The sequence below is a fragment of the Nannospalax galili genome, unplaced genomic scaffold (assembly GCF_000622305.1).
Source record: "Nannospalax galili isolate Female #2095 unplaced genomic scaffold, S.galili_v1.0 scaffold257, whole genome shotgun sequence".
NCBI lineage: Eukaryota > Metazoa > Chordata > Mammalia > Rodentia > Spalacidae > Nannospalax > Nannospalax galili.
Genome location: NW_008340854.1, coordinates 542,358 through 554,031, shown reverse-complemented (window position 1 = coordinate 554,031; position 11,674 = coordinate 542,358). Strand labels below are relative to the sequence as shown.

The window sequence follows — 11,674 nt, the reverse complement described above, 5'->3', positions numbered from 1 at the left end:
TTTACTTTACATGTATGTGTGCATTGCCTGCATGTAGGTAAGTGCACCCTTGTCATGCAATACCTGTGGAGGACAGAAGAGGCTGTCGGATCCCCTGGAACTGGAGTTACAGACAGTTGTTAGCTGCCATGTGGGTGCTGGGATTCAAACCTAGGTCTTCTGCAAGAACAGTGTTCTTAACTGCTGAGCCATCTCTCCAGCCCCTTTTACTTTTCTTTTATGTGTATGAGTGTATTGCCTGCATGTATATAAGTGTACCCATATTGTGCATTGCCCATGGAGGTCAGAAAAATGTGTCAGATTCCCCTGGAACTGGAGTTATGGACAGTTTTTAGCCACCATGTGGGTCCTGGGAATCAAACCCATGTCCTCTGCAAGAGCAGCCAGTGCTCTTAACTGCTGAATCATCTCTTCAGCCCCGGCTATGTGTTTTTTAAAACTTAAGTCTCAGGAGGAAAAGAGAATAGTTTGGGACACAGGAAACATGGTCTGTAAAGCCCCAGAGCTAAGACACAGCTGTATTTTTTTTTCATCAAACAGGAAGAATTACTGTATTTAGAGCTCAGAGATTAGACCACAGTGTCTTCAGCAGATGACTGAGGAAGTTGGACATTGATTACAGGACAGTAGGCAAGAGAAAGCTAATAAGGGAAAGCTAATAAGGAATTTTACCAGAGATGCACATATCGGATCTGCTTGTTAGAAGTTCATTTTGTCTGAATCATGAAAAGTGGAATGATAGGGTTGGCATTCATTTGAAGAGTGTAGTTAACATAGCATACTTAGGGGCAGATACAGGCTCCTCTAGTTAACTTTTCTCTTTTAGAATCTCAGGGCATTTTACACTGACAATTTTCCAAAAAGATCACTACAAAGGTTTTCTCCTTTTTAAATGTTAGCTGTCTAATCTTTAATTTGTACACCTGGCAGACACTGAGCTCCTTTATAAATTACATCTTCTTATGGCAGGAAAGTCTCAGTCTTCTTGTTTCCACATCTATTCCTATAGTCACCTCACCACTGATCCAGCAAAGAGCTCTTATGAAAGGAAGCTGAGACCACACTCTGATCAACCACATCCACAGGTGGTCTAGTTGTATCTTCATCAAAGCCACCGGGTCTCTACTCCAGAGCTCAACAATCCCTCTGCATTGCCCTTTCACCAAACTGGTTTCTCTGTGGTTCCAGACACTCTGTGTCAAGTTGTTGCCACTGGGAGCTTTTACCCTGTGTAGTTGACTGGAATTCTCTTTCTGTAGATATCTACACAGCTTGATGCCTTGTTCCCATGGGACTTTGTTCAACTATGACCTTATCAGAGAGGTCTTCGTTAACTTATAAAATCATGCATGCAATATGTGTGCACATACTGACACATCAACAGTCTCTGTCCTTAAATTGATTCTGCCCTACCCCTACTATGGTACATTCTATAGGCCAATATTTATACTTATTTATATATTACCTCTGCATTAGAAAATAAGTTCCAATGTTTTAGGCACTGATGAATCCTCAGAGCTAGAAGAGAAGAGATGATTGTAAAATTCATATTAAATTAAAAAATATTTGTGGCATAAATTGAATTAGATTTCTCACTCCTCTTGCAGGCTGGTTGAATGTCACCTTGTTTTATGCAGATTCCCCAATCTTCCCCCACCCTGTAACGACTAAACAAGGAGATACACTGACCAGCAACTTTTGCAGACTTTGAAAATGCATTTTCTGGGGCTGGAGAGATTGCTCAGCAGTTAAGAACACTGCTTGCTCTTGCGGAGGACCAGGGTTCAGTTCCCTGCAACACTGTGGCAGCTAACAACCCTCTGTAACTCCAATTCCAGGGGATCTGACACCTTGTTCTGACCTCCATGGGCATTGCATGACACAGGTGAACTTACATACATGAAGGCAACACTCATACACATAAAAGAAAAATAATAATTTTAATATTTATATTTTTTTTTTTTTATTTTCATAAAATATTTTTAAAAGAAAATATATTATCTGTGTATCAGCATTTTACTTAGATTGGACACCTGCTGCCACAAACTGGTCTTCTTTACTATATGGGGGAAATGTCAAAGAGGTTCTCTCCCAACATTTATGAGATAGAAGAGACTTTAGACTGATAGGATCCCAGAGGTCTGCTGGGCAAGGGATTCTCTTGGACCTTTGTAAAGTTTTCTTCAGCATTCATCAACAGCAGACATGGGCCAGAAAACATGGGCCAAGTTTCTGGAATGTCTCCCAGCCAGACTAGAGCAATGAGAACTTCTGACCTTGGTTTAACGTCCCCCAAGTTAGTGTGCCCTGACTAAGGCTTCTTACCCAGCCTTGCTTCGTGGGCATCATAAATGGTCCCTCCTTTGGGCATTCCAGATGAGTGTTACAGGCTTTCCTCTCCCACCTTTACCCTCACACGCCAGGCCTTGGAGGCAGAGGTATTTTGAGGTCTTGTCTGAGCTACTAGGTGAATTTAGGACATTTACTTGTGCCTAAGTCAACTACTTGACTTTCACCACTCTATATACTTCTTAGTGACTCAGTTTCCTTGTCCCTAATTGCCAACAGCCCTTTATTGTATGTGTACTTCGTGGGCAGCATTGTTACTCACAGGAGCTAATTTACATGGAATCACGCTGCATCTTTGATCACTTGAGCCCACTATAGAGCGAATATATATTCTGGAATTGCGGTGGGAAGTATGGTGTTGCCACTGAGAAGAAACATTTAGTGGCTGACTTCAAAGCCTGCCAGACTCTTAGAGCTCAGGCCAGGCCCAGTTATCTCTGATTCCTGTTGCAAGCAGCCTGTCGATTCCAAAGCAGGATGTGCATCCAGATGCGAAGCGCCGTGCTTGAAGAGCTGCATGTTCCACTGACAGTGTATCAGGAGACCCAGAACTGCGGAAAATTCAGAAATCTGCCCTTCCCAAAACATGTTTTGAAAATCTGTACTTAAAGTGTGGAAATATTTCATTTGCAGTGAAATATTTTTCTTCACAATAACAAATACTATTGAGCCTTGATTGCAGACATGCTTGAAGATTTCTTTTTTTTCAAATAAGCTTGGAGCAGTGGGATGTGATTTTACGAAATAGAATAAATACAATAAAGGTGTACTCCAGGATGCAAGATAATCAACATGCCTTGTATTGTTAGGATGTTTTTCAGACTCTGAGTTTCAAGGCATGAATCTTAAGACAGTGATTTTGTCAGTGAAACAGTTTCTCAAAGATAACATAATAGCCAAAATGTAAAGAAAATCTACTTAAGCAATAAGGAAGAAGTGATTTAATGCTTCAAAAGTTTTGTTTTTCTTTGTTGCTGGCTGTTAGCATGCCCCAGGGTGTGCTCAATAAAGCCAGGCTGTGATGGAACTTCTCATTTCCAGGAAGTCGATTGTGTGTCTTGCTCAGTAAGTGGGACTGCATGTAGAAAATCCACAAACAGAGAGATTGAATTGTAAATTGTACAAAAGATTGTTTAATCACCGATGGATTCTTAAAATAATAGTCACAGATTTTATGATGGTCAGACAGTCACAAAGTTTTGGTAAAAGTTATACAAATAAGTCATTAGTGATGCTTTGGATTTGGCTCTAATAATATGATTTCTTTCCTCCCCCCACCGTGTTTTTATCTGTAGGTTGGAACAGTCAGACGTCTCATTGTTCAACATGCTGCAGTTAAGTCTCTCACCCACTTTTTCAATGGGATTTCATCTGTTAGCTATGACAGCTCTCTTGTTTTCCCACATTGACCATATAACTGCTGAGACAGAAACAGAAACAGGAGGAAATGAAACCACTGAATGTACTGGCTCATATTACTGTAAGAAAGGGGTGATTTTGCCCATTTGGGAACCCCAAGACCCTTCTTTTGGGGATAAAATTGCTAGAGCAACTGTGTATTTTGTGGCCATGGTCTACATGTTTCTTGGAGTCTCCATCATTGCTGACCGGTTCATGTCTTCTATAGAAGTCATTACATCTCAAGAAAAGGAAATAACCATAAAGAAACCCAATGGAGAGACCACCAAGACAACTGTACGAATCTGGAATGAGACCGTGTCAAATCTGACCTTGATGGCCCTGGGATCCTCTGCCCCGGAGATTCTGCTGTCAGTCATTGAAGTGTGTGGCCATAACTTCACTGCGGGAGACCTTGGTCCCAGCACCATCGTTGGAAGTGCTGCCTTCAACATGTTCATCATCATCGCACTCTGTGTTTACGTGGTCCCTGATGGAGAAACCAGGAAGATCAAGCATTTGCGTGTGTTCTTTGTGACAGCAGCCTGGAGCATCTTTGCCTATACCTGGCTTTACATTATTCTCTCTGTCATCTCTCCTGGTGTCGTGGAGGTTTGGGAAGGATTGCTTACTTTCTTCTTCTTTCCTATCTGTGTTGTTTTCGCTTGGGTAGCAGACAGGCGGCTCTTGTTTTACAAGTATGTCTACAAACGGTATCGGGCTGGCAAGCAGAGAGGAATGATTATCGAACATGAAGGAGATAGGCCATCTTCCAAAACTGAAATCGAAATGGATGGGAAAGTGATCAACTCTCATGTTGAAAATTTCCTAGATGGTGCCCTGGTTTTGGAAGTTGATGAGAGGGACCAAGATGATGAAGAGGCTAGGCGTGAGATGGCAAGGATTTTGAAGGAACTTAAGCAGAAGCATCCAGAAAAAGAAATTGAGCAATTAATAGAATTAGCCAACTACCAAGTCCTAAGTCAGCAGCAAAAAAGCCGAGCATTTTACCGTATTCAAGCTACTCGCCTGATGACTGGGGCTGGCAACATTTTGAAGAGGCATGCAGCTGACCAAGCAAGGAAGGCTGTCAGCATGCATGAAGTTAACACAGAAGTGGCCGAAAATGACCCTGTCAGTAAGGTCTTCTTTGAACAAGGGACATATCAGTGTCTGGAGAACTGTGGTACAGTGGCCCTCACCATTATCCGCAGAGGGGGCGATTTGACCAGCACTGTGTTTGTTGATTTCAGAACAGAAGATGGTACAGCCAATGCTGGGTCTGATTATGAATTCACTGAAGGAACTGTGGTCTTCAAACCAGGGGAGACTCAGAAGGAAATCAGAGTTGGCATCATTGATGATGATATCTTCGAAGAGGATGAAAACTTCCTTGTGCATCTCAGCAATGTTAAAGTATCTTCGGAAGCTTCCGAAGATGGCATCCTGGAAGCCAATCATATTTCCACTCTTGCTTGCCTCGGGTCACCCTGCACTGCTACGGTAACCATTTTTGATGATGACCATGCAGGCATCTTTACTTTTGAGGAACCGGTGACTCATGTGAGTGAGAGCATTGGCATCATGGAAGTGAAGGTCTTGCGAACATCGGGAGCTCGAGGAAATGTTATCGTTCCCTATAAAACCATTGAAGGAACTGCCAGAGGTGGAGGGGAGGACTTTGAAGACACGTGTGGAGAGCTCGAATTCCAGAACGACGAGATTGTGTAAGTTATTTACGTATGTGTGTGTGGTTGAGGATCGGTATTGATCTGAGTGTGTGGATCTATTTTCTTTACTAAATGGCTGGCAAGGAACCACAGTTATTGTATATGACTATTTTCAATATATCAAACCTCACATAGGTATTTCTTTTCAATATTCATGATGCAGAGAGATCTTACTTTCACTTTTTTTAACTTTTGCCTTTTTACATACTTTAAGAACATCATAGAACATGACAGAATGAATTTTCTCACAAAGTTTAACAGATGATTTAAGAATAGTTGAAAATTTTATAATCTACTTTGAATCAGTTTGTGTGTGCATGCGCACATGTGTGCATGCACACACATGAGTAGCACATATATACTGAAAAAGAACATTTACTATATTACAAAAGTCCCTAACTTCAGTGCTGTGTACAAGCTGGGAAAGTCTAAAAAGGAAACAATTCTGAAGAGAATTTCGTGGCTACCAGGGCTGACTGAAAGTATTTCTGTAACTTTTAGTTGACATTGTGTATTTGAGACTATATATAATATATTTCTACTTAGAGGCTAATGTTGAATTATGACTTGTGATCAGTCCTGCTTCTTTAGTTGATGCCAATATAAGGAAGGCCATGCAGCTTTTACTTAGCTCCAGTCTGGTTTTGCTTTACATGATTATGCAAACTTCTTTACCTTACTCATGTAGCAATGAGACCTTATCATGTCATGCGCCTTACACCTTACTGACACCTTATTTCCTGACACCTTATCCTGTCATGTGCTATGTCCTAACATCGAGTAGCCAATAATGAAGTGAATATCAGGAGCTGCTTTTGAGAGAGAAAGGTCTCCTCCCTTGCCTAAGAGATAGCTCTGTACTCAGCTCACCAGAATAAGCTACTCAAAGAACAGGAACAAAAAGGAAGGGAGGATGGAGAGGGGATGAAGTGAAGGATGGAAGAGGGAACTTTGTAGTAGCTGCAGTGTAATAAAGGGCATTATAATGAATGACTATACTGATTGCTAATTTAGGAATTTCAGGAAAGAAAAGTATCTGTAATACGATGAGTTCTAAAATAGGTTAGCTCTTGTGCCTGTAGCATGGGAAATGTTCAAAAGATAAGTATATGTTCTCCAAATATGAAATTTTCCCTCAGAAAGTCTAGGGAAAATAAACTGAGAAAGCAGAGGATGAGCAGAGGGAATGGCTTTTCCTGGAAGGCCTTTCTTGGTCCTTAGGTTTCTTTGATTGCTGTAATAGTAATGGATGGTCACTGGATATGATCACTATTGAAATTAAACACAGAGCATCCTCCTGTAGTATGAGAAGGTATATAGTGTTTGATTACTATTCATTTTTTGTTGTTAATAGTCTACCTATTGAGATTAATTTTTTGGAAAATATATTTTTACTGAAAAAGAATACAGTTTCAAATTGATAACCTGAAAACTCAAGAAAAACCCTCTTCCATGGTCTTGCATTGAATGTAATCTTGTCCAGATTAGCCCACAACTATTTGATTCCTTTTCCTGCTTTTTCCATTATATTTTCTAATAATTTCAGTTATTGGGTCTTCCTGTAAGACAGCACTTGTAATGCATTAAAAAAATTTAATTAAGTCCAAAGATATATTTTAAGGTGGCCCTCAAATATAACTAAACTGGAGAGCATTTTGCTTATTTGTTTGGTTAGGGTGTTTTCTCATGAAAAGTGTACCTTGCTTTCTCTCAAGAACAATGGCTCATACTAATTTGAGACTTAAGCTTTCCGTGTCTTCTCTGTTTTCTAAGATTTTTATCCTGACATCAATAAATGACCCTGTTTTAGGTAGCAGAAATAGAGGGAGGTTTATAAAGCTCAGATTGACAGTGATTTGGTAAAAAAAAATTCTGCCAAGTTTCATTAAAAACATTCATTCAGTGCAATTAAACTGATTTTACTCTTGCTGAGGGAGGAATATTGCCAAACTCCATCTTTACAGTTTATATTTTTTTTGAAAATTTATAAAAATTGATGGAATTGGTGAATTTTCCTAAGATTTAGTGCCATTTTTGTCTTTGTTTATATATGTATGTGCACACATATGTGTAAACTTATATGAAGAAGCAGAGGTCAACCCTGGGTGTCACTCTGAAAAAAACCTTCTACCTTGTTTTTTGAGACAGTCTCACTGGCCCGGGGCTCATAGATTAAAGTAGTCTTAGGCTGCACTGGTGTCTTCAAACAAGTACCAAGGGTCCAGCTGTCTCTGCTTCCTTAGCACTTTGATTGTAAGCCCTCATTACCATGGTGGGGTTTTTACACAAGTGCTGAACATTGAACACAGCTCCTGGTGACATCTTTATACACACACACACACACACACACACACACACACACACACAGTTTCATAGGATTTTTGAGATCAACCACCAGTTCCTAGTTGTATAAAATTTTTACTGCAGTTTATTCACTAGGATGAAATGAAATGGGAAGGCATTTTATTCACAAATGGGATTATATTACAGCTCTGCATTATTTGTTCTTCATAGAATTTTAGTCTTAAAGAAGTTTTAGCTTGATTCTATAGAGTTGTGAGGCTGACAAGCAGGCCTGCTGGGGCTGTACATTTCTTTTATAACTGAGAATGAACTTGAGATAAGCACCAATAACTTAATATTTCTAGAAAAATATATTATGAAATATATATAGTTGTGTCTTAGTAGTTTAGAAATACTCTTTTCTTGTCTTCTTATTTTAATGGTTCTCTTTTCTTTAGATGCTTGTCTCCAATGCTAAATTTATATGTCAGATCCATCTCATCATGTAATGAAGTTAGATATGTGCACTCAACCTAGTTTATCTACAAGGGTAAATTTCTGTCTTACCCAATTACATATCTAATTTTGAGAGAGAAATTTCTTTTACATCTTCAAAACATAGATGGTGTTAATGCAACAGAGTTTTATTAAATATTTTGAAAACTGCTTTTGTTTGTTTAGTACTGTGCAGATAGCCTGAATTTATTATTATTTCCAAGTCACCATAAAGAGGTTTGTGGCAAAGCTTCGATTTAAAGTTTATCTAATTTCAAGTGTCCATTAACCATGGTTGAAATAGGGTCCAATCTGATCAGTGGTGGAGTCAAAGGCGGTATACTTTTATTGATTATTTATTTTAAGAACTAAAGAGATCCTAATTGGTTTTGCTTGTTTCTTTTTAGCATGTTTTTTTTTCTTTCAAAAAAAAGTTGTTAAGCACAATGACTTTGCACAATAATAACAAGAATAATGTTTTAATTACCTGGAACTATAACCTTTTAAATGTATAACAAATCTGAAAGAATAACTCAGCCTGAGAGATTATGCTGTCATACCAACACTTGGTGGCTTTTATCAAATATATACCATTTTTTGTGTGTTTATGTATGCGTGTTTATGCAAGTGTATGTATACACACACGTTAACATATATGCACGTGCCTACAGGGGCCAGTTGTTGATGTTGGTCTTCCTTAGTCTTTCTCAACCCTGTTTATTGAAACAGACTCTCACTGAACCTGGAGCCTACAGCCTGGCTAACCTGGCTGAACAGTGAGTTCCATGGGTTCTCCTCCCCACACCCCCCAGTGCTGGGATAACAAATGCTTGCTGCCATGCCTAGCTTTTTACATGCTTGCTAAGGTTCCAAACTCAGCTTCTCATGCTTGTTTGGCAAGCTATTTAGTAACTGAGCATCTCCCCAGCCTTAGGTACTGACATTTTATCTATAGGTAAAGGTATTAAGAATACCTAACCTTTTGTCCTGTTTTCAGTATTGAAGAAGTCATTTAAACTTGAAGTGTGAGAATGTCTGCAATTATTATTCATATTCTCACATAAATGACTTTAGTGACTTCAGTTTGACCTTTTCAAATATCAAATGTATAGCTATGAAAAACTACTGATAAACAATAAGTGGTACTTATAATATCCAATAAAACACATCAGGAAAATGTTGAAATTATAATGTGAACAACAGTTAAATAGTTGTAATTAAAATCACATGTTCTTGTGTAAACTCACTCAATGACAAATCTTAAACTCATGCCAAGTTATTTTAACTTACCATGGGGAATTCTATCTATTGTTAACAGCTAATGAAAAAATAAATTAAGAATGTACTAATTTGATTTGTGGGTGGTAGATGATACCCACTTCTTTGAAATACTGCTGATAGTGATTCTTTAATAATGCTAGTTTTGTGTTAATAATTATAACAAAATACAATTTGGTCTTTAAGATCTATTATTAGCTTAACTGTTCTGGGAAATGTTAAGGTTAATTAATTAATGTAGCTACATATCAAATTTAATTACTTAGTTGTGGTCCAATGATAACACCATTTTGGAAGATAATTTAAGAAATCATGAGTATTTTCTATTCTATATTTAAAAGTTAGAGATGAGACAGTGAAGTAGATTGGAAAATTTATGTAGCATATAACTTAAGAAATCAGTATACAGGGACTTCCTAGCCACAATGTAATATATTGACTAATGATACTATCAGTTTATTTTGAGCAGTTATTGTATTTTTGGGTATGGCATGTAACATTATTAATTCTAAGAACTGTGATATCAAGGCATCTCAACAGTTGCAGCTCTCTGACTAACAATATTTACATACTTTTTAAAATAAGGACTAAAATATTAAAATTTGATATTATGAAATTTATGTGTTATTATCATTGCATCTAAGGAAAAATAAATACTTTTACATTAACCACTTATATTGCCAGTGGGCATATCTTTCTGTGTGGAATACTATGAGATAGACGTGAGATGTTAATTCAGTTTTTAAAGTAGAAAAAATGTAGTAAAGAAGATCATCATATATAATAAGTCATGTAAAATAAAAGTTTTAATAAAATCCAAAATGATCAACAGTGATGTGGGACAAATCAAAAATGAAGAACACTACAGCAAATACCATTAGAGAAGAAAAGCTGTTAGCACATGTTGCTTTAAGTCCAGAATGTTCTGAGTTTACTGTGTAACAGTATATTTTATTGATTTAGACTTTTGAAATGACTGGCATGTGCTCTTTTATATTGGGATATATTTTCCTACGAAATTTGCTGATGTACAAAATTTGGATGGAATAATTTTACTCTTTAAATGACTTCTTACTTTGGTGGGTTATCTTTTCAGACTGGAATAAATATTTATCTCCTTCTTAGACTAAACCACATGCAATATAATATGCAAGCCTAAATTATAACCACAAGATGTTGATGTAAATGTGTATATTTATGAATTCATAACTATAATAAAAATAAGGCAAGGCAGGGTAAGAACCAAAAATCTACGAGTTATAATTTTGTATTGCTGGGAGCCTAAGTTAATTATGTGCAAAGAAGTTCTTTACCATGAAACCAGATTGCCATATTTGCTCATGTAATCTCATTTTCCCAGGACTAATTAGAGTCTGAGGTTATAATATGGTTATATAAAGAAATTTTGTCTTAGCAAATGAGGAAATTTCATAGTTTAGACACATTGAAGTGTTCAAATTTGATCTTTTTCTGAGTCATCATTCAAAGCTGTTACATAGGAAGCTGATTGCATCCTTTGTTCAGAATTAGAGGAGAATGTATGAAGTGATAAGTCATTTCTCACCTAATCAGCTACTTATCTGTGCCTAGCACCGGGCTAACTGTTATAAAAAGAAATAGAAAAAATAATTCATACTCTGCATTGGGAGACCCTAGGATAACACATGCACCAATATCACTACGAAGATGTCACATAAGCAGCAAGGGAAGTCTTGGGCATTACTGGAAAAGAAAACTTGGATGTGTGTTCACACGGAATCTTCTTTATTACTGTGTGTTCACATGGAATCTTTAAAAAAAATTGTGTGTGTGTGCGTATGTATGTGTGTGCACGCACACATGCGTGTGTCCACATGGAGATGTGTGAATATGGCTGTCAGAGGACAACTTACAGAAATTGGTTCTCCCCTTCCACCATGTGGGTCCATGTGGGAACTCAGGTTTTTAGGCTTGGAAGCAAGTGCCTTTACCTGCTGAGCCATCTCGTTAGCCCTCACAGAATCTTTAACTTGAGACTATGGGTAGATTCACTAAGTAGATAACATTGTTTTAAAAATTAATTTACTCTGAAAATTCATTTTAAGGTTTTAAAAATGATTCTAAGGATATGTAAATCAATCCAAGTATGTTTCCTTTTTAAT

At 37.7% G+C, this 11,674-nt stretch overlaps 1 protein-coding gene across 17 annotated transcripts in view; it reads left to right on the top strand.

Annotated features, from left to right (window-relative positions):
* The window catches only part of Slc8a1 (solute carrier family 8 member A1), a 328,175-nt gene that overhangs the window by 15,790 nt on the left and 300,711 nt on the right, over nucleotides 1-11,674 (top strand). For all 17 annotated transcript variants that reach the window (XM_017798881.2, XM_017798880.2, XM_017798879.2 and 14 more), the window contains exon 2: nucleotides 3,645-5,474. In XM_017798881.2, coding sequence (XP_017654370.1) covers nucleotides 3,676-5,474 — 1,799 coding nt within the window. In that variant the 5' untranslated portion in view covers nucleotides 3,645-3,675. The remainder of the gene's footprint in view (nucleotides 1-3,644; nucleotides 5,475-11,674) is intronic.